Below are 22,112 nucleotides of genomic sequence, written 5' to 3'. Positions count from 1 at the left end.
GAGTAACATTAAGATGCCAGGCTTTGTGCTCAGAAGTTCTGCCTCCCTCAGCTTCCACGGTTTTAACAGCTAAAGAGAACAATGATCTTATTTGGACAGCTGTTGCTGATAAGTGTGCTGGCAGTTACTGTGCTGTGCTCAGAAGTGTTTCCCATTTGCTTTTAATGAAGTAGCATAGAAATAATGGTCTTTTCACTCCTTTGTCCTTTCAGGTTTCTCTTTAACCCTTCAGCATGTTTAGATGAACATCTGATGCAGTTTAAGTTCTTGGGCATTCTCATGGGTGTAGCTATTCGTACGAAAAAGCCATTAGATCTTCATTTGGCTCCAATGGTCTGGAAGCAACTTTGTTGTATCCCACTCATCTTGGAGGATTTGGAGGAGGTAGATCTGCTCTATGTGCAGACCCTCAACAGCATTCTTCACATTGAAGACAGTGGGATTACCGAAGAGAATTTCCATGAGGTAAGATAAGAAAGCTGGCACTTTTAGATTTATTCTGAAAGCAGTTACTTACTTTATCAGATTGATCTTCATGTCACTATTTCTGTAATTTCAATCTCCATTCTTGTGATAACAAGCACTTTGTATGCATTTAGAATAGTTTGTGATCTTACTGCAACTCATCTACAACTACATATAGTAAAACGCTGTACTTGGATCACTGGAGTGACTTACTTTTCCTGTTTTGCATAACAGATGATTCCTTTAGATTCTTTTGTTGGCCAAAGTGCTGATGGCAAAATGGTTCCCATAATCCCTGGAGGGAACAGTATCCCACTTACCTTTTCAAACAGGAAAGAGTATGTGGAGAGAGCAATTGAGTACAGACTCCATGAAATGGACCGGCAGGTAAGAACCTCATTGTGACCCAGCCTTGTTAGCGGGAACGGGGTGATTTGTGCCTATTTCCATTACAGTTTAGTCAGTGATAAGGAAAGATTGGCTTTCTGCATATTTATGGGTCTCTGTGTTTTTTTATTCACCACAAACTGTTTTGGCCCTTTGTTAAAATTTAGTCTTGTTTTTTTTCTCAGTAATTGCTCAGATGGCAGAAGAGCGTTAGAAATCAGAGCTGGTCTTCCATTTCAGTAGCCCCCCTTAAGACAAAAAACCTGCAATTTTACATGCTGGGTACTCTAACTGGAATTGTGAACAGCACGGAGACTGGCTAAAGTAAATATTATTGACAAACATGTGTTTAACTTGAAACTGTTTCTCTTTTGTTATAACACAAATCCTGCAAATATTTCACGTGATGTTTTGGAAAGCGCTCATTAACTATTTGTATAGGGACCCTTGTGAAAGCAGTGTTCTATTTATAAAGTAAGGATGCCTGTGTGATATTACCTGCATTAGAGAACAGCTTCCTCATCAGAGATACCAAATACTAAGTCTTGCAGAACAACTACAGCATTCTCACCGTACATCTGAGCTGGAATAAAGTATTTTTCCTGTTAACAGTTGCTTGGTTTAGCCATTGTTATTTGTGCTGCAGACTTGTAATTTTTTTAAATAATTGTTTTGGACCAGAACGTGTTCTTTAGCGTGCAATTGCAATTAAAAACATCTGTAATATTCTCCAGGATTTTGAGAAACAGTACAGCCCTTGCAGGATCTATGTTTGGCAGACATTGGTAATTCTGTCTCTTGATGCCATTTTTCAGCTGAGAAGTCACTTTTGTCTTTGGATAGTGCAGGAAGTGGCAGAGTTTACAGCTGCACTTCAAACTTCTCTCCTGTTTTTGGCCAATAGGTGGCTGCTGTCAGGGAAGGAATGTCTTGGATTGTTCCTGTTCCTTTGCTGTCCCTTCTGACTGCTAAGCAGTTGGAGCAGATGGTCTGTGGAATGCCAGAAATATCAGTTGAGGTTCTGAAAAAAGTTGTGCGATACAGAGAAGTTGATGAGCAGCATCAGCTGGTGCAGTGGTTCTGGCACACCCTGGAAGAATTCTCAAATGAGGAGAGAGTCCTTTTCATGAGGTTTGTGTCAGGAAGATCTCGACTGCCAGCCAACACAGCTGATATCTCTCAGCGATTCCAAATAATGAAGGTTGATAGGGTAAGATACTGGTGGTATTATTATTATTATTATTATTATTATTATTATTATTATTATTATTATTTCTTCTCCAGTATACTCTAGTGCTTTGGCACTAGGAGACAATTTCCATCATTGTAAATTTACAGAAAAGGGATGGGATGCGATGCGATGGGATGTGCTCTGAGTTAATAAACTCAGGCATTTTGGTTGTGTAGAAGGACATAGACTATGTGAATTGCATCTTAATTTAAGTGGTGAAATTGGTGATTGGAGAGGAAGACAAAAACAAACCTTTGTCTACTGTAACTGTTCCAATCTCTTTTCATTTAGTAATTTTCTTTCTAAGTTTTAATTTTGTGTAAGTGGCAACATATGACCACTAGTGAGCTCTTAATGTTTTAAAACCACTGCAGTGAGTTTACGGTGTATTGTTTTACATACAGGGTGCATTCATTTGGAATTACTTGGGGTTTTGTGCAGTGAAAGCACATTCTCTGTGAACAACATGAACCAAAAACTTGAGTAAATCTCAGCTAATGGAGTTTGTGTGTCACCTTTGGTTAGGTGTCTCTCAGACTGCCTCGTGCTAAGGCACACTGTGGTATGTAATTTGAACATTGGTATCTTGCAGTGGGCTGCTGAGCAGCAGTGTGATCAGCTTTTCAAAAGGCTGAATTCAGAGGTGGGGTGAATTACTTGCAGAGTAATTCCACAGTTCTACAGAGTAATACTACAGTGGTTTTGGACATACTTAAGGATGGAACAAATGCTGTAAACAAAGGAAATCAGTCTGCTTCTTAAAAGGATTTTGAGATAGAATATGAAAATGGTAAAGGCACGGAGCAATGAAATGTGGATATGTTGCAATTTTAACTTCATTCAGAACTTACCAGTGTCCCACCTTTTATCCATTTCCACAGCCTTACGACAGCTTGCCTACCTCACAGACTTGTTTCTTTCAACTGAGGCTCCCACCTTACTCCAGTCAACTAATCATGGCAGAGCGTTTGCGCTATGCAATCAATAATTGCAGGTCTATAGACATGGACAATTACATGCTTTCCCGGAATGTGGACAATGCAGAGGGCTCAGACACAGATTATTAACATTCTGTGAACAAAATCATCTTCCTTTTACTACAAATAGTGCCCTAAGTCCGGTTCATCGTTGACATAATTTTACAGTAACCATAGATGTTTTAGGAGCATAAAACCAGATCTTAATAGACGGTGGCCACATTTTAGTTATTCTAAATGTAACAAAAAATTAGATGTTTTTATTTTTTTGTGATTGTAAAAAAGAAAAAAACGAAAAACATAACAAAAACTGTATGATTGGTAGGTTTTTTCTCCTTTTTTGGTCACTTTTGATAAGTTTGCATGGAGACATTTTGGTGCATTTTTGTTGGGAATAGTACATTTGTAAGCCCTCCCAGTGAACATGAAGAGGTGTACATTGTGTATAATTGTTCATTAGCCAGGACAGTTTTACATGAATATTCACATATTTATTTTGTTTTGAGTTGCCTGTGCAGGGTTCCTTCTGAACAGAAAAATAAAGCAAATTCAAGACTTGGTTGTATGCATTTGTGAACTGTGGTTGGTTTACTCAGGCTTCATACTTTTATATTTTGTCTCAAGAAATTACAGTGTTACTATGTTGAGACAGGGTGTGCCATATGAAGCATCTGAAAATGTTTACCCTGCTGGACTGTGCTGTGTAGCTCCCTGCTCTGTCTGCTCCTGGCCTGAGGCCCTGGCTGCTCAGGTGTTCTGCTCCTCATTCCTCGTGCTGCAGTACAACTTCATGCTTTTTGTTTAAACATTTTGCTCCTCCAGAGCAGTTGTTAACAGTAACAGCATGCTGCCACCTTGATTCAGATTTTGGGCAAAATAATAATAATTTTTAATGGACACATTGATGTAGTTGTTTCCTGCTTGGAGTACACAAAAATTAAAATAGAAGGGACAGGGTAGTACTGGAGGCTGTGGATTTTATTCACATTTTTAGTTCTGCCTTTGGTCTCATTGTTTTGCAGCTGTAATTATTAAGATCAGCATGGTTTGGCTTACACGGTGATTGATGCTTCTGTTCGGTTAGGACAGCAGTGTGCTGCACAAGGAGATCTCTGCTCTGTGCCTTAGCAAGGTGCTGGACAAGGGAGAATTGCCTATTGTCTCCATGAAGGACATGGCTGATGCCAAGCTCCAAACACTACTTGGTGCTCAGAGCAGGATGTGCCTGGGGGAGGAACAGGGGAGAGGCTGTCCCCAGGTGAGTCAGGGCAGCTCTGCCCACATTTCCTCCAGCCTCTTCCTCCCTAAGCTCCTTGGGAAGAGGCGGTGGGGACTGAAGGCTGGTGAAAATGTTCATTAGTGTCATCTCACCTGGAGCAAGACTGGTCCATCTGAGTCTGGAGTATAGGGTAGAAAATCCTGTTGTTTTCTCTCACGTGTCTGTTGTACATTGGTGAGGATTGAAGGAGAGCTTGGTGAGCTGTAAAAATTTGTAAATCTGGGTTTTGTCTGGTGAAGTTCTCTTGATTAGGAGTATTTGTTGGCTCTTGAAAAAGGCAATAGCTGTGATCAAAGACCACACTGCAGTGTGAAACATTTGAGGGGGATCAGGAGTTGCATCTCAGAGCTCTGAAATCATGCAGACTTGATATCCTGTCTCATTGTGTATTAGGTTTCAAACTGGACTGAGATGTTGGTGTCCCATCACTGTTTTGTGAGGATGTATAGTCACATCTTGGCCTAAATGCGTAGCTTTAATAGGTAAAAAATATAGTATTTAAATAAATGGGGAAACTGCAGTGTTCAATCCTGTATTATGGCCTTCTACACCTCATGGATGTGTCTGACTTAGTGGCACTGATTTGTCAGCCTGTTTTAATCAGCACAGAAAGTAACAGAACTGTGCCTGAAAATGGCAGTTCTTTATGGACTGTGTAGTTGGCTGTCCTGGTTTGAAAGACAGGTGTTTGCTAAGGAAATGATCCTTCCTTCCTACAGATTATTATGATTTTGAAATTAAGGGAGCTCTCAGGCAAAGATATGGGGATAGGAATAACAGTTCTTTACTAGTATATCTAACAAGACAAGCTAGAACAACAACAGCTATGAAATAGCCACAAACAGAACAGTAACTCAGTCCCAGTCCTTTCTGGCTACAGGCACCTTTTCCCTGAGCTGCAGTTCCCGGTGCTGGGGGCGGGCAGGTCCCGCAGAGCTGCAGGAGGGCTGGGGGTGATGGCAGCGCTGTCCCAGGGGAGAGAGAGATGGAGAGAGAGCTCTCCGCTCACGGTGTGGGTCCTGGTGCTCAGCAGAGTGCTGGATGGTGGCAGGTTACAGTGAGAAGGTAGCAGGGCAGGGTCCCACAGCAGTGAGGATGGTCCCCAGCGCTGGGATGGCAAGGATGGGACAGAGGCAGCAATCGTCCTTCTCCTCCGAACTCCGCGGGGGAAATGGGGCGAACCAGAGCCTTCCGCTTCCTCTTCTGGCTGTTTGAATCTCGCAGGGCTTCCCTCTTCCCTCTCCTCCCCCTTGTCACCAGGGCCCAGTCAACAGGTATCTTAGCATGACAGTGAGAAAAATTCCACAGAAGGAAAAGGGAAAGAACCAACCCCCAACATTATCCACCCTGAATTTTCCCCTACCATCATGCTACATCAAATTAAAATCTTCAAATTCTAGACATCCATACAGTTACAGATACAGGCACAGTATTGTAGGTAGTTCACCCTAAAACAAGGTCTCCTTGGGGTATGCATCGGGTCTTTCCATCCTTTTGCATCACCCACCAGGTACAACCTGGCCCTTGAGCGAAAACCACCCCACGAATTGGATTGTCTTTGCTGGAAGCAGAGTTCACCCAAACAGTTTTTCCCAGAATACCTCTCATATGCACCACTGGAACCTTGTCCCCATCTGGTGTTCTCAAGGGCTCAGACTGGGCAGGGCCTGCTCGATTAGTGGAACCTCGGGTGTTCACTAACCATGTGGCCTTTGGTAGATTAATCTCCCAGTTTTTGAAAGTCCCCCCACCCAGTGCCTTCAAGGTGGTTTTAAGCAGTCCATTGCACCGTTCCACATTCCCAGCCGCTGGTGCGTGATAAGGAATGTGGTACACCCACTCGATGCCATGTTCTCTGGCCCAGGTGCTTATGAGGCTGTTCTTGAAATGAGTCCCATTGTCTGACTCAATTCTCTCAGGGGTACCATGCCTCCAAAGGACTTGTTTTTCCAGGCCCAGGGTGGTGTTGCGGGCAGTGGCATGAGGCACAGGGTAGGTCTCCAACCATCCAGTGGTGGCTTCCACCATGGTCAGCACGTAGCGCTTGCCTTGGCGTGTCTGAGGCAGTGTGATGTAGTCAATCTGCCAGGCCTCCCCATACTTATATTTGGACCACCGCCCCCCATACCAGAGGGGCTTCACTCGCTTGGCTTGCTTGATGGCAGCACACGTCTCACAGTCATGGATAACCTGGGAGATACTGTCCATGGTGAGATCCACCCCTCGGTCTCGTGCCCACTTATAGGTAGCATCTCTGCCTTGATGACCTGAGGCATCGTGGGCCCATCGAGCCAGGAACAATTCTTCCTTGTGTTGCCAATCTAAGTCTATCTGTGACACCTCTATCCTTGCAGCCTGATCTACTTGCTCATTGTGTTGGTGCTCCTCATTAGCCCGACTCTTGGGGACATGGGCATCTACATGATGGACCTTTACGGGTAGCTTCTCTACCCAACTGGCAATGTCTTTCCACTCAGCAGCAGCCCAGATTGGTTTTCCCCTACGTTTCCAGTTAGCTTTTTTCCATCTTTCCAGCCAGCCCCACAGAGCATTGGCTACCATCCATGAATCAGTGTAAAGGTAGAGCTTTGGCCACTTCTCTCTTTCAGCAATGTCCAGGGTCAGCTGAATGGCTTTGAGTTCAGCAAGTTGACTTGATCCACCTTCTCCTTTAGTAGCTTGTGCAACCTGTCGTGTGGGGCTCCATACGGCTGCTTTCCACTTCCGGTTCATCCCCACAATACAACAGGAACCGTCAGTGAAAAGAGCGTAGCGAATTTCATCTGCTGGCAGTTGGTTGTATGGCGGGGCTTCATCAGCCCGGGTCACTTGTTCTTGCTCCTCTTCATCGGCAAGACCAAAATTTTCACCTTCTGGCCAGTTTGTAATTATTTCCAAAATCCCAGGGCGATTTGGGTTTCCGATACGGGCGCGCTGTGTGATGAGGGCAATCCACTTGCTCCATGTGGCACCGGTGGCGTGGTGGGTAGAGGGGACCTTCCCTTTAAACATTCACCCCAGCACTGGTAGTCGGGGTGCCAGGAGGAGCTGTGCTTCTGTGCCAATCACTTCTGAGGCAGCTTGAACTCCTTCATAAGCAGCCAAGATCTCCTTCTCTGCTGGGGTGTAGTTGGCTTCAGACCCTCTGTAACTTCGGCTCCAGAATCCCAGAGGTCGGCCTCGGGTCTCACCAGGTACCTTCTGCCAAAGGCTCCAGGACAAGCCCTTGTTCCCGGCTGCAGAGTAGAGCACATTCTTCACCTCTGGTCCCATCCTGACTGGGCCGAGGGCTACAGCATGAGCGATCTCCTGCTTGATCTGGGCAAAGGCTTGCTGCTGCTCAGGGCCCCAGTGGAATTCGTTCTTCTTCCGGGTGACCAGGTAGAGAGGGCTCACGATCTGGCTGTACTCAGGAATGTGCATTCTCCAAAAGCCTATGGCACCTAGGAAAGCTTGTGTTTCCTTCTTGTTGGTTGGTGGAGACATCGCGGTGATCTTATTGATGACCTCAGTGGGGATTTGGCGCCGCCCGTCTTGCCACTTTACTCCCAGGAACTGGATCTCTCGGGCAGGACCTTTGACTTTGCTCCTCTTGATGGCGAAACCGGCTCCCAGCAGAATCTGGATGATCTTCTCTCCTTGCTCAAATACTTCCATTGCCGTGTTCCCCCACACAATGATGTCATCAATGTATTGCAGGTGTTCTGGAGCTTCACCCTTTTCCAGTGCAGCCTGGATCAGTCCATGGCAGATGGTGGGGCTGTGTTTCCACCCCTGGGGCAATCGGTTCCAGGTGTACTGCACGCCCCTCCAGGTGAAAGCAAACTGAGGCCTGCACTCTGCTGCCAGAGGAATGGAGAAAAATGCATTGGCAATGTCAATGGTGGCGTACCACTTTGCTGCCTTGGACTCCAGCTCGTACTGGAGTTCCAGCATGTCCGGCACGGCAGCGCTCAGCGGTGGAGTCACTTCATTCAATGCACGATAGTCCACAGTCAATCTCCATTCTCCGTCAGACTTGCGCACAGGCCAGATGGGGCTGTTGAAGGGTGAGTGGGTTCTGCTGACCACCCCTTGGCCCTCCAGCTCACGGATCATCTTGTGGATGGGGATCACGGCATCTCCATTTGTCCTGTACTGCCGGTGGTGCACTGTCGAGGTGGCAATTGGCACTTGCTGCTCCTTCACCTTCAGGAGTCCCACTACAGATGGGCTCTCTGACAGTCCAAGCAAGGTGTTGAATTGCTTAATGCCTTCTGCCACTACAGCAGCTATTCCAAAAGCCCACCTGAGTCCCTTTGGGTCTTTGGAATAGCCATTCCTGAGGAAGTCTATGCCTAGAATACATGGTGCCTCTGGGCCAGTCACAATTGGAAGCTTCTGCCACTCCTTCCCAGTCAGGCTCACCTCAGCCTCCAGCAAAGTCAATTCCTGTGATCCCCCCGTCACCCCAGCAATAGAAACAGGCTCTTCCCCCACATGTTCTGATGGTATTAGGGTGCACTGTGAACCAGTATCAACTAATGCCCTATGTTTCTGTGGCTCTGATGTGCCAGGCCATCGGATCCACACCGTCCAAAAGACCCGGTTTTCCCGTGCCTCTCCCTGGCTAGAGGCAGGGCCCCTCTAGCACTGGTTATTATTTCCTTCCTGGGCATACATGTTGGAGGTTCCCTCAAGGGGATCTGACAAATCATCCTCCCTTTTGTAATACCCTGCATCTTGGTTATGGGAAGTCGAGGTTACCTTCACTTTAGTGGAGCTCCCTTGGTTAGTGTTTCCCTCCCTGAGTTGACGCACCCGTGCTGCCAGGGCAGAAGTGGGTTTCCCATCCCACCTTCTCATGTCTGGATGGTTCCTTTCTGAGGTGAGTTCTGGGGCAGAATCCTTAGTCTCTGGGGCAGAATCCGTAGTGTCTGGGGCAGGGGCAGGGTCAGGCTCTGGGGCAGAATCCCTACTTCTTGGGGGACGTATCAGGGTTGTCATCCAAGTCAATCTCCCCTCATCTCGGAATGTTAAATAGAACACGTTTACAAAGCCTATTAGCAATGTCAGCCACTGTATGATATCATTACTACTTAGAAGAGATTTGAACCCTTCAAAAGCTGGTGGAGCAGACCCAAAAAACTGTGTAAGGGGTTGGGACAAAATTTTTCCTGGTGTCATATCCTCACAGTATGTACCATTATTAAAGTAGCTCCAAAAACATACAGTTAAGAGTGTGATAGCTCTGAATCCATGTGCCCACCTTCCAGAGGAAGTTAAAAATCCATGAATTTCTCACGTTATCAGCCCACAAAAGGAACTGGATAATAGTTACAGCAGCCTGAGTGATAGGACCCATGTTCAAGTAAGGGATTGCAAATGGGAGAGATAAAGCTGTGGCCACATGGAGCCCAAACCACGGTAAGCTGGACAACATGATGCCACCTAACACAAAACTGAGGTAACTCAAGAACTATTATTCCTCTTTTACCCTTTCCTCTCAATGGTCTTGGGGCCTCACGTTGGGTGGCCAAAATCTGTCCTGGTTTGAAAGACAGTTGTTTGCTAAGGAAGTGATCCTTCCTTACTGCAGATTATTATGATTCTGAAATTAAGGGAGCTCTCAGGCAAAGATATGGGGGTAAGAATAACAGTTCTTTACTAGTATATCTAACAAGACAAGCTAGAACAACAACAGCTATGAAATTACCCACAAAGAGAACAGTAACTCAGTCCCAGTCCCTTTCTGGCTGCAGGCACCTTTTCCCTGAGCTGCAGTTCCCGGTGCTGGGGGCGGGCGGGTCCCGCAGAGCTGCAGGAGGGCTGGGGGTGATGGCAGCGCTGTCCCAGGGGGAGAGAGAGATGGAGAGAGAGCTCTCCGCTCACGGTGTGGGTCCTGGTGCTCAGCAGAGTGCTGGATGGTGGCAGGTTACAGTGAGAAGGCAGCAGGGCAGGGTCCCACAGCAGTGAGGATGGCTCCCGGCACTGGGATGGCAGGGATGGGACAGAGACAGCGATCGTCCTTCTTGTCCAAACTCCTCAGGGGAAATGGGGCGAGCCAGAGCCTTCCGCTTCCTCTTCTGGCTGTTTGAATCTTGCAGGGTTTCCCTCTTCTCTCTCCTCCCCCTTGTCACCAGGGCCCAGTCAACAGGTATCTTAGCATGACAATGGGGAAAATTCCACAGAAGGAAAAGGGAAAGAACCAACCCCCAACATTGGCTTTCTGGATAGTGAAGATCTTTTTGGAGGCAGTTTACAGTAAAATCAGGGGTGATGTTGATTAAAGGTTGGTGCTTGATTGAACTTTAATGGCTTGGAACTAAAGAAAACTATAGACCTGTTTCCATCCTTCCATAATACCCTAAGTAGTGTCATCAGTTTTCAAATTGGATTGTGAAGTAAAAAAATTAATTATTGATGCTGAAAACATGGATCAATATAATTGTGTTCAGATTTTACCATGTCATGAACAAACATCACCATTTAAGAAGGGGAAGAACGAAGTAGTAAGTTAGAGCATTGTTATACAAATAGGCAAAGAAACCAAGTGGAGAGTGTTTGAAGCCCCTTTTTAGCTCTGTAAAAGAAAATAAAAAACAAACCAAACCACAAACCTCACAAAATACCCTGGCCCACCACCCCCCAGTCCTGGTAGAAAATTGGCAAAAAGTCTTAAGTAATATGTAGACAGATGCAATTTTGCTTTCATAGCTTGTAGCTACTTGAGCTGTATTCCTGTTATTCATGCAGACTCATCTTTCAACACAGAGTGCTGGCAGAGCTGATGACACCAGGAGGGCTTTGCTTGCTGCAGTAACTGTACAAACCCCTACTTTGTGTTGGCTTATCATCAGTGTGTGGAACTGCTGTTGTGTATCCAAGGTACGGGTTGTGTCAGCTTCCCAGTTTCCACAGCACAGTAAATTTGTTCAGCTCAGCAGTCTCCTTTTGTAGCTGTCAGTGCTGCCTGAGGATTGCTGTCCTTGTCTGTACTTCCAGTTTTCTTCCTTATCTTGTGGTGCCCAAGGGCCCTACTTGAACTTTAGGAAGGAGTTAATGAAATACCGGTTTCATAGTGTCATGCTGTTAAATATCTCTAAGTAATGAAGATGCAACAAATTATTTTCCTCATTGGTTTTCTGGGCAACTGTTTCTTGCAGATGCTCATACTGATAAAGAGTTTCTCTAGAATTGCAGCATTGATTGACTGAAGTTGCTGTAATGCTTTGATTTATTTCTTATCTCAGCCAATTTAGAGAGCACCAAGGATATCTGTGGATCAATTAACCAGGATCAAAAGAAGTAAGTATATTCAGTTGTGTTGAGAACTGTAAAGTCCTCTTTGGTGTTCAGATTTTTTAGATGTAGATAGCATCAAAAACATCTAATACAAAGGTTTTACTTCCAGGTAGCAGAGCAGTGTGCAGGAAAGGGACAGCCTTGTGCTTTGGGATGAAAATAGCTGCTGGTTTTGTACTTTGCAGTGAGAAATGGGTGTCTATATAGAGCTGGTCTGTAGTGTATTCCTAATTTAGCATGTAAAGCTGAAGGCTGTCAGCCACAGTCTTTTCTTGTGGGTTTGTACTCTGGACTAGCACTTGTTTGTATTGCATTTCCTTTAATGTCTGCTTTAAAAAATAACTTGGTGCATCTTACATGATGTAAGTACATCATGCAGAGGGTCAAACTGTGTTTTGTTTGCCTTGAATCCATGCTTCCCTCATTAAATAAAAAAGCCTGGTAAATTAACTGCCACTCTCAATCACTGAGGAAGTGCTGGTGGTCAGTACTCTGCTTTTGCTTGAAAGACTTTCAGGGAGTGGTTCTCCTCCTTAGTGGATGGAATGACTCTCTGGATAACACCTTTAACAGAAATTTGTTAATCACTCTTGCCTTGAAATTTCTGAAAATCCTACAGTGACTACAGTGGCTCTCTCTGCTGTGGCTTTGTGCCCATGGCATAAAGAGTTTTGAGAGTGAAGGTCCAGTCTGAACCTCGTGACCCAGTGGGATGAAAACATTCCTTAATGTTTGTGTTCTCAGGTCCCTGTGTGATTCATTCTGCCTCAGTTCACTCTGTGTTTCTTCCATGCAGTCAGTGAACCTTGCCATCAGACTGACTGCACCATGTCAAGCTACTGTTAAACTTTCTTAAAAGTCCATAAAATTTATTGAACTCCATTTGGCCTCAATAAAGACACTACTGCACTTTCTCCTGAGTGAGAAGCATCTATAGCTGGAGGGCACCAGAATTGCCATTTTCAGCAGGTCTGGAACTTTGTGACAGCAGTGCAAGGTTTTCCAGTTTCAAGGAACAACAGAGAGCAAGTGTTTTTTTCCTGAAGCCCATCCAGGAGGAAATGCATGCCTTTTCCCAGTACACACTTCACAAAACAACCATTTGTTTTGGCCTTGACCAGAACCCATGGAACTAGCCACAGTTCATTGCTACCTCAGTGATGTAAAATACTCACAGTGATTATTTTGCTGCATTTAAAGCTGAACCAATTTTCTTGATTCTTTTTCAAGCATTAGCTTTTTTTGTGGCTTACTGTCTGGGATCATGTTAGCACTTCTGTCTGCTCTCAGCATTACTGAAGGACACTTTGCCCTGACTCTGTCCAGCCCAGCCTGTGTGATGTTGCGGCAGAAATCCACGTGGAGCGTTCGCAGCGATGCCCCGTGGAGGGTCACTGCCTCCAGGGTGAAGTCACTGATGCGCACACAGTTCTCCAGTTTGAGGCTCCTCAGGTTTGGGCAGTTCTTGAGAAGCTGTAAAATGCAGTCGTCTGTAACATGGCCACATCCAGAGAGGGTCAGAGACAGCAGATTTGGACATCTGAAAGCAGGATGGTGACAGGTGAGATGGGAGAAATAAAATCACAGAGCTTGCAGAAGCAAATAGCATCAAGAATAAATATGAAGGCTGAAAAAATGTCTCTTCTTCATCAGGAGGGGCAAGGAGGCACAAGTAGGTAAGCACACATCCTAATGTTCATCTTAACTAAAGGCAAATCTTAATCTCCTTTGCTCTTCGTGTGGTAGCAACATCTCCAGCTCAGCTGGCACAGGGCCATGTGGAGGCCTATTTAAGCTGCAGCTGCACCATTTTTTCTTAAGGAGTTGGGCGGTGGTGTGCTTCTCCAGACACAGAGTGGAGACCCAGTGAAGAGGAGATTGATTTCAGGATGAAGTGGAGGACAATAGAGAGAAGAGACTGCTGTGCAAACATGCTGAGCATAAGCAAGTAAGGCACTCCCACTCTTGGTTTTCAGTAATTACGGATATATTTTATCTCCTTGGATTTACTGAATAGGTGCCAGCTGCCTCCTGAAGAGTATTAATGTCGACCCCCACACAGCTCTTAAACTTTCTTTTGAGTCACTGAAACTGGTAGCTATTATAAACAGTGGTGCAGCAAATGAAGAAACTTTTTCTTGCTGCTTGAGTAGGCCTGGGGAAGTGCAGGAAAGGCCTGTGCCCAGTGGGGTGTTGATGATGTACAGGAGCTGTCCTAGAGCAGCTGCTGTGCTGAGCAGGGCCCTATGCAGCAGCCTGCAAACCTGTGCCATGTCTGACTCAGCCCCCTTTCAGCATCCACTTGTTCAGCTAAACAGCATCACGCACAGCTCTGTGTTCATGTTACTCTTGTGAGACCTCGAGACAGATTTTTTTTTTCTTTTAACTCTTTTCTGAGCAGTTGGAGGAAACAGCTGGCAACAAGTAGTCAAGAAAGGCTCTAACAGAATAAAATTACTTCAAACTTAGGGAGAAAAGCTGGATATTTCATTTGCATTTTTCTTTTTACACAGTACTAGGAATTTTGACTGGGAATGCTTTCAATGGGTTGCAGCAACAAGTCGCAGTACTAGCCTTTCTAGGAAAAGGTATGCTGATTCCTCCTTAATCGAGATTTTTTTATCAATTGTTCTAGAACATTTACATCAGAATTATGGAACTTGCAATTTAATCCCTGTTTTGAAGCTGCCTTTCAGTCCTTGTTTTGAGATTGCACTGCTGGTGGCTCTCACCACGACACTCTGTCCTGTCACTATCACATAATTTGTTGGATTTTTCAGTAGCTGTTCCAGAGCTGAGGGCTGGCTGTGGCACAGGGGAGGCACTGCCAGGGCCCCTTGGCTCTGCTTTGGTTCTGAGCCAGCCCTGGTATCACCCACACACAGGACTGGTTCTGCCCCGTGAGCTGCCTCCTGTCACTGCTCTGCTCCTTCCTTAGAGCTGCCTTGAAGCAGCAAAGCTGTGAAGGAAAAACTGTGCATCCAGAGCTGCTTTTTCATGGCAGCATTTCTCTTCCCTCACTGTAGTTTAGAAGCAGCTAGGAGTTTAAACTTTAGTATAATAGCAGTATTTATTTCTTAGACTGAACTAAAGCTGGCACTTAGAAACATGTTAATTGAACTTGTTTGGAATGAGGTGTGTTCACTGCTTGAAATCAGGGCTTTGCTCCAGGCACCCCCCAGACACTCCCAGAATGGTCCAATTCAGCTGAGCAGCAATGTGAGATGCAGGAGTGCATTTTCCCATACTAATAAACTAATTCTTAGAGGAAAAATAACCAAAAAAAGAAAAAAGGAAAAAAACAGGCTTAGAGGAAAATCTATATTAAGTGTACTGTAAAACAAACTTACATTACACTAAAATAGTAAAGGCAAAGGAGTCATGTGCTTCATACTCCATTTCAGGAAGGGGCTATGGAGTACTTGAAATAACTCTCACTTCACTCATCTCAAGGCAATTACTGCACACTCATACCCACAGAACATACCTGGTGCAAACGTCTAGTAAAAAATCACTGACCGTGTTCTCATGCCTCTTACAGAAGTCTTTCTGGAAACTGTTTTTCATCCAGTCCTCAGTGTTACACACCTTGACTCTCTCTGAATACCAGCAGATGGATAAGTGTTTTAAAGCAGGTCCCAGGAGAAAATTATCCTTCTTTAGTTCCGCTGGAGAATGAAACTTCAGCAAAGACCACAGTAAGGGATCCTGAAACACTTCTAGCAACTTGTGACATGTTTTTGCTAGATTTTTCCTACTGTTTTTGTCCAGAAAAGAGAAGAGATGTAGAAGGCATTCCCGGTTGAGCTGGGTTATGTGCATTGCCCAGCAGCAGTGACAGAGTCTCTTGGCCTGGTGGAGTAGCAGCAGTGCTGGAGGAGGCTGTTGCACATATAAGGTTGTGGAATGGGGTTTATTTTTGGCTAACAAATGGTGGAGGAGCTCAGAACAGGGAAAGGAAAAGAAGCATGTATGCAGTTTGTGCTTCCTTTGTCCAAGGGAATGGAATGGGCATATACAACTGACTGTCATAAAATGCTTCCTTAAAAGGGACTTTTTTTTTTTTTCCTTATAGACTCTCCTGAAGTTTAGCAAAGTTTTTGTGCTGAGTTACTGGAGTGGGGCGGGGTTGTAGCTACAGCTGCCAGGCATATCTTTCTCAGTGTTTCCCATTCAGATCTGGCTGAGCAGCACTTTGGTTTTGCAGTGTACAACACTTCTACTCTCATTGACTTTTCTGAGCTTGCATGAGTTCATGTTCAAGGACTGTTACATGGATAACAACTTTCCTAAGCAGTTCTTTATAAAGAGCTGAAATAGTCTCTGGGTGCCTTGAAGCACACAAACAGTGTGCAGTTTAGTTTACAAGCCTCAGAGGTAGGGGCAGTTTCCTGCCCACAGTTATTTGAGGCTGAGCTGTGATTCTATAAACAAAGCTGGCTGTGTCCCCACCATCTGTAGGAGGGAAGCAATGACACAGAGGCAGCATGCATGGGAACAGCAAGCCTATATTTAGTTCCTTGTGGGCTTGTGCTTTTAATAGATGTCTTCTGTTGGCTCAGGTTTTACAAGTTTGGCTGTTCTGGTTTTGTAGGTTTAGTTCTGTTACCGTAGAAACCTTTTTTCCCACCCTTTGGGGGAAAAAGGAGATATGAGAGTGCTTTTCCAGGTATAAATATTTGTACAGTAACCTGAGAAAGTGCATCAGAAAGTTGTTCCTAGAAGAAAAATAAAGCTACAGCAGGGCCAGGCTGGAATTAAAAGCAGTAAGCATCCCTTTAACTTTCCTGCTTGTGAATAAAAAATGCTTGAGATGAAGGTATTTTATAGTCATCTTCTGCCTGGTGTTAATACAAGCGAATAAGTATATTCAAACTATCCATAAAAAAGTTACAGCAAACAGCACTGGGGGAGTTTTTGAAGTGGCCTGCATGCAAATAGCAGCTGGGAGACATTAGGTACCTATGGCATTTTAATTAGGAGTGTTTTAATGCAGGAAAAGGTTGAGGTTTTACCTCTTCATTTTTACCCTGAGAATGCAGTTCAAAATTCAATTCTGACAAACAAGACCTGAAATTTGTTTATAGTCTGCAACACTCCTGGCTTGAGGAAGTGCCTGTGTTAGTGTGTGTGTGTGTGTGTGTGTGTGTGTGAACACAGCTGGCATATACAGAAATGGCAGCTCTTCCTGCTGCAGGCTTTACTTAGGAACTTTCTATTATATACAGTAAGCTGTGTTTAACAACTACTGATCTTTTTGGATTTATAACCTTTGTCATTTAATCTTTTCTTTAAAATAAGGAGATTGCTGTTCTCCCTTCCCCTTCAGTAACAGCTCTGGTCAGTGCCACAAAAAGTACAAGATGATTTCACATGCCAGATAATGCAGTCAATGGAAAACTGCAGCTTAAAAGGTGTGCCTGCAGGTGTTGTTCTTCATTCTCATATGAGCATTTACAACTCCCAAGAACTTCCCCTTTGGTTTTGAGCAGATTTAAACAGTTGAGACTTCTCAGAGTTATACACACAGGGATACTATTTAAAAAAATATTAATTAAAAAAACGCCCAAATTAACAACAAATCAACAATCCAGCAAAGTTGAATGACAAGGATTTCAGAATGCACTCTTGCCAGACTGAGGGGACACATCACAATCTAACATAAAAATTAACAGCAGTTGGATGAAAAGGCATTTAAAATGGAATGGCAGGTCCTCTTTGGGTTTAGGTGCTAAGTTTGGCAGAGGTGTTACAGAGTTAGGAGCACTGGAATTGCTTCTTTTTTTTTTTCCCCAGAACAAGGTACAGTACTCTGCCATTTCTGTTCAGAGGACTGACACCAATGTTCTGCAAGCCTCTAGAGGGACAAGAGAAGTTTCATTTTCTAAGGAAAGGAGACACTTTAATGGCACATTTTTCATAAACATACTGTGTGATGAAATATAATTCACATTCATCCTGGAAATGCTCCAGAAACACACAAGATGAGCACAGTCAGTAATCCTCACTGAAAATTACACACAAGATTTTAATGGTAAACAGTTACAACTCTGGCACTACAGTACTTGAGAATATCCTAAAGCAGGTTGGAATCAGCTCTCAGGGTGCCCATTACTTCATCAGTAAGACACAGACATATCAGTAATGAAACACTGCTGGGGGAACTTCTGAACACCATGTGTTACACTTCCCAATTATTTAACAAAATCTTCATAAATGGTCTCCTGATTTTGATATAAGTTCACTGTCCCTGCCTGTCTCAAACTTTTAAATTCTCCTTTCTTGCTGACATTAAGGAGCTGGACATGTTGCAGTTTTGATTGACATAAATGTTGGCTCTACTTGTATATGTGGCTAAACAATCACTAACAAAAGGATAACCTTTTGATTGGACACATTTTGGTGAAAAAGATGCAAGTCTTTGAACTGTAGAGAGCAGTTGCTGCTTGCAGAGTGGTCTCAAGCAAGAAAAAAATTCTTGCCAGCTAGTGTGTACTATGATGAGTAGTAAGTAGAAAAAATTTGGCTTAAATGAAAGAGATAATCCCCCCCCCCCACAAGCTAGTAGATAAATATAGGATATATAAGCTAGGTTAAAAAGGTAAAATACTAGGCCAGGTGCAGTATATGTTACTGGTTCAGTGCTCAGTTACTTTTTTTTTTTTTTTGACACCACACTGAATAGAATACAGTGGATAAGCAAAGTTCTCCACCAGGAAGAGAAATACTTGTGTTTCCACAACAAACTGTTCATACTGTCCATCTGGGTTTGCAGTGGGAGAGAGTTAAATTAGGAAAGGATTTACAATGTACTTGTTCCAGCAAAGCATATGGCTAAGTGCTGAGCAGCACCTCCTGCAAGGCCAGCCTGCTGTGATTGCATTGTGTTCCCAGCCAGCCCCACATGGCCCTGCTGGAAACACCACTGCCCAGGAGCTGTGTGGGACACAGCAAATGGGACTGAAAGAAAATGTTCAAGTGAGAATGTAACTGTAACCCAAACAATTGCTGACAAGTAGAAACTGATTGAAGTAAGTGAATGTTGCTGAAGATGACAAATTTAAATTTCTAAAAATGCAGAAAGGCACATTTACATCACTGGTTTGCAAGAACACTGCATACACCTGACTACCGTAAGTTGAAAGTGTTGCTGGCCTAGAGATAGTTGTTTATTTTAAGCTTGGCATTCTTAAAGGTAAATTCTAAAGCAATCCAGTCCAAGCACCATGCAGAGAAAACACAGCTAGAGGTGGCATCTGTGCTGCTCCCTGTGAGCAGCAGGAAGAGCAGCAATGTGGTACAATACTTTTCCTGTCCTGTTTTCTGCTGGTGTTAAGTATCAGCAACCTATTCTTGTTAATTAGAAGAAAGGCTCTTCCTGTAGGGAAGGGAAAGTGACAAACTATCTACAGTTTAAAGCAATGACATATTCTATTTACTATTCAACCTAAGTAAAAGACAACATCCTTTTAACTATGTCACTAAATCAAATACTAACTTTATAGCCTTAACCTGTGTACATGTTCAAAACCCTATTCGCTATGCTGAACAATTTCTGAAGCTTTAGATTAAGCCAGTTTCCTGGCTTAAGATGCTGTGACAAAGCACTGAAGAATGGCCCTGTACCAAAGATGTGACTGTGCTTTTCCTTACCCTGGGCTGTGCACACCCAGCAGGAACCCAGGGCAAGGCACTGCTGTGCACTCACTGTGCCCCTGGCTGCTCTGGGCTCCACTCCAGCCCTCCCCCTGTCCTTTGGGGGCATTATGGGACTCACAGCTGGAGTTCAACTGCATTTTCTGTTAACACAACTAAGAGCTGCTGTTTTGGTGGTGGGACTCTCAATGAACTGCATTCTCCTCTTAGTGAACTTTCAAGAGCCTGTCCAGCTCCTTGCTTGGCACAAGGGAGCCAGCTAGAAAGGACTGACTGGGGACACAGATATGAAATGCAACATTTCTCCAAGTTCACATTTTCTGTCAGATTCCTGGCTTTTGCAGTATTTTCCTGTCTGCCTTTCCCATCATACTAAAGTGGAAGTCAGAGACTTCCACTCAGCAGAAGCAGAGCTAAAAGTGGCTTGGGTTTTCATTAGCATAGTCTTTCTCCATGATATAGCCGGGTTTTAGAAACTGCACCACGGCCCCAGTGGTCACCTAGAGACTGAACAAAAATACAACCCTAGGCCAGCATGTAAATGCCACAGGTGGTCCCTGAGTTAAGGCTCCCTGAGCCTGCTCCAGTCACAAGCACGCTTGGCTTAGCACCTCCCCTCTGAGGGCTCTGCTGTGAGAGACTGAGCATCCTCCCTTGAGTTTGCATTTGAACTGACAGAACAATTCCATGCAGAGCACCTGCAACACCATCTGTCTTCTCCTGCTTCCAAGTGAGCTGTAAGCCATGGAGCAGAGCTGCATTTGTTCTCACAAACCCCAGCCCTTGGGGCTGTACTTCCAACTCCCCGCAGGAACTAAGGAGTTCTACTTAGGATTCTACTGCCAGTAAGGCCCCCACCCCCCAGTTTTCAAGTATGTAAATGTTCATGATCAAATTTTAGCATGACAGTCTAAACCAAGAGATGTCTAATGCAATTTAGGTTCAGTTAAAAAACCATAAAGTTCAATGTAATTTAGATAGGTAATTTAAAGATAATTGTTTTAAATCTGAAGGGGGCAGGGGGCAGAGCATATCTTAAATTAAACTGCAGTATTGATAGACTTGAACCAACTGTTTATTTACAATGATTCCTGAAAGTCACCAGCCTGAACACACCAACATAGCAGCAATTACCTGGTCTATTTAATGATGCCACATCACCTCTCTTCAGCAGACAAAGGATAATTGGTCAGAGGTCACTGTTTAAGTTTCCTGCATAAGGGAAAATAGTACGTGCAAACAATTCCTTGATAGAGAGAGATTAAATCATATCTACATAACAGGACTGAGAACAGCACAAAGTTGTATTGCTCTTCATGATCAAAAGCACATTTATCTTGCTTGTAAGGAGGGCAGACAGAGTTTCTATGATGTAAATGTGCCTTTAGAAAGTGAGAACTGAAAAAATTAATATAAAAAAGTCAAATAACTATTTCATGGAACTATATATATAAAAATTGAGTTATCACAACTAAAGCAGCAAATCAAAATCTGCTGAGGTTTTCTGGTACAACTAAAAAAAAAAAGTTAGTTTGTGTCCAAGTTCAATAAGTCAAATGCTACCATTGACACAACAAAACAAAAACCCACAAGAGGAAATTGCAAAGTGCACAATGAAATTAATAAGTCTTGGATCAAGTATTTATGGAAAAAATGGAAATGTCTGTCCGGTGGACTTGGTAAGTAAGAATGCAAAGGAGGTATTAAAGTTTCTCTGCTCCAGGCTTGGCTTGGCGCTCCACGTAGAAGAGGATGTAGGCCTTGGCCTTGCCCACGGTCTCCTCATCGGTCAGGGTTACAGTACTGTCGTTGAAGTGGAACCAGCGGCCCTCGTGCGCCGCATACGCCGTGTAGTGGCCAGAGCCAACGCTGTGGGGCAGGCAGAGGGACAAGTCAGGGACACACCTTGCTGGGGGACCTTCTCCTGGGGCTAAGGGACTGCCAGCAGCTTGAGGGAGGCAGGCACTGACACCCCTACACAGCAGATGCTTCTCTTTTTGAGCTGTGGGGCTCAAAGGTCTCCAAATTAAAGTTCTACAAGAACACACTGGTTTGTCCCTTCTCAACAGCTCTGTCCAGGGCTGGGAAAAGTTAAAAGACTCCCAGTAACTTTACTTCAAAATATACACAGCACCAGCCCTGGGGTGTGCCTGTGAGCCTTCACTGTGTGGCAGGCAAGGCAATAGTGATGATCTCTTTCACCATACACATCTTTGGGCTGCAGCTGTTCCAAGCATGCTCACACACTGCTTGAGCATAAATGCAAATATACCTTCCAGCAGGAATAAAAGAGGAAAAAATAGTCCTGCGTTGTAGTAAGAATTTCAAAATGAGGTATTAATTTCTGGAAGATCCCCTGACTCCTCCTCTCAGTTTAGGGTTTTTCATTAGTAGAGGCACTAGACTATTTTCATTTCATCTCATCTCACACAGGTAGTCATTAACCCCAAAGCTTCCAGGGGGCATTCACAGGCCCAACGCTCTTGGATCTATTGAAATTAATTCATCTTAGCTCCCTGCCAGTTTATAAACTACAGCTTATTTCCCCCAATTAAAATACAGGCCCTAGAGACAGAAACCCCTTCATGAACTCTGCATGTACCTGAGTGGGAGAAGGTGTGTGCCAGGAGGACAAGCTGGATCCATGTACTCACCCTGAGCCGTGATGCACAACCACAGCCACGAGGTCATACAGGCAGCTCTCCGGGCCACTGTTTTCAGGCTGTGGTAGGAAAAAAACGGAAAACTCTTCAAATCTCAGTAGCACCCACTGCAATTTGCAATAAAGACATATGTCATGGAACAAATTCCCACAGGAGGCATCGGTGGGTTT

At 44.3% G+C, this 22,112-nt stretch overlaps 3 protein-coding genes and 1 long non-coding RNA gene across 14 annotated transcripts in view; 2 read left to right on the top strand and 2 right to left on the bottom strand.

Annotated features, from left to right (window-relative positions):
• HERC1 (HECT and RLD domain containing E3 ubiquitin protein ligase family member 1) overlaps nucleotides 1–3,625 on the top strand; it is an 83,498-nt gene extending 79,873 nt beyond the window's left edge. For all 9 annotated transcript variants that reach the window (XM_062501620.1, XM_062501617.1, XM_062501619.1 and 6 more), the window contains 4 exons: nucleotides 213–465; nucleotides 700–852; nucleotides 1,757–2,062; nucleotides 2,965–3,625. In XM_062501620.1, the coding sequence (XP_062357604.1) occupies nucleotides 213–465; nucleotides 700–852; nucleotides 1,757–2,062; nucleotides 2,965–3,150 (898 nt within the window). In that variant the 3' untranslated portion in view covers nucleotides 3,151–3,625. The remainder of the gene's footprint in view (nucleotides 1–212; nucleotides 466–699; nucleotides 853–1,756; nucleotides 2,063–2,964) is intronic.
• A 5,262-nt stretch (nucleotides 3,626–8,887) lies between these two features.
• On the bottom strand, nucleotides 8,888–16,758 carry FBXL22 (F-box and leucine rich repeat protein 22). The gene is made up of 2 exons (XM_062501625.1): nucleotides 15,111–16,758; nucleotides 8,888–13,163 (listed from the first exon to the last, which is right to left on the bottom strand). The coding sequence occupies exons 1-2, from the start codon at nucleotides 15,653–15,655 to the stop codon at nucleotides 12,818–12,820; spliced, it is 891 nt and encodes a 296-aa protein (XP_062357609.1). The 5' UTR covers nucleotides 15,656–16,758; the 3' UTR covers nucleotides 8,888–12,817.
• On the top strand, nucleotides 13,154–21,966 carry LOC134049302 (uncharacterized). The gene is made up of 3 exons (XR_009933602.1): nucleotides 13,154–13,571; nucleotides 14,137–14,211; nucleotides 21,842–21,966. It is a non-coding gene; the product is annotated as an uncharacterized LOC134049302 (long non-coding RNA).
• Nucleotides 16,758–22,112, bottom strand: part of USP3 (ubiquitin specific peptidase 3) — a 42,424-nt gene continuing 37,069 nt past the window's right edge. For all 3 annotated transcript variants that reach the window (XM_062501621.1, XM_062501622.1, XM_062501624.1), the window contains 2 exons: nucleotides 21,934–22,001; nucleotides 16,758–21,148 (listed from right to left, as the gene is read on the bottom strand). In XM_062501621.1, the coding sequence (XP_062357605.1) occupies nucleotides 20,983–21,148; nucleotides 21,934–22,001 (234 nt within the window). In that variant the 3' untranslated portion in view covers nucleotides 16,758–20,982. The remainder of the gene's footprint in view (nucleotides 21,149–21,933; nucleotides 22,002–22,112) is intronic.

This window comes from Cinclus cinclus, chromosome 13 (genome assembly GCF_963662255.1).
Source record: "Cinclus cinclus chromosome 13, bCinCin1.1, whole genome shotgun sequence".
NCBI classification, from domain to species: domain Eukaryota; kingdom Metazoa; phylum Chordata; class Aves; order Passeriformes; family Cinclidae; genus Cinclus; species Cinclus cinclus.
This window is presented reverse-complemented; position numbering and strand designations above follow the sequence as displayed.

Bases quoted from the DNA above. Each gene is read 5' to 3' on its own strand.
- FBXL22 (XM_062501625.1), bottom strand. From the start codon at position 15,655: ATGACAGTCAGTTGTATATGCCCATTCCATTCCCTTGGACAAAGGAAG. The intron at 13,164-15,110 runs GTATGTTCTGTG...TCCTGCTTTCAG, and splicing joins TTACTAGACGTTTGCACCAG to ATGTCCAAATCTGCTGTCTC.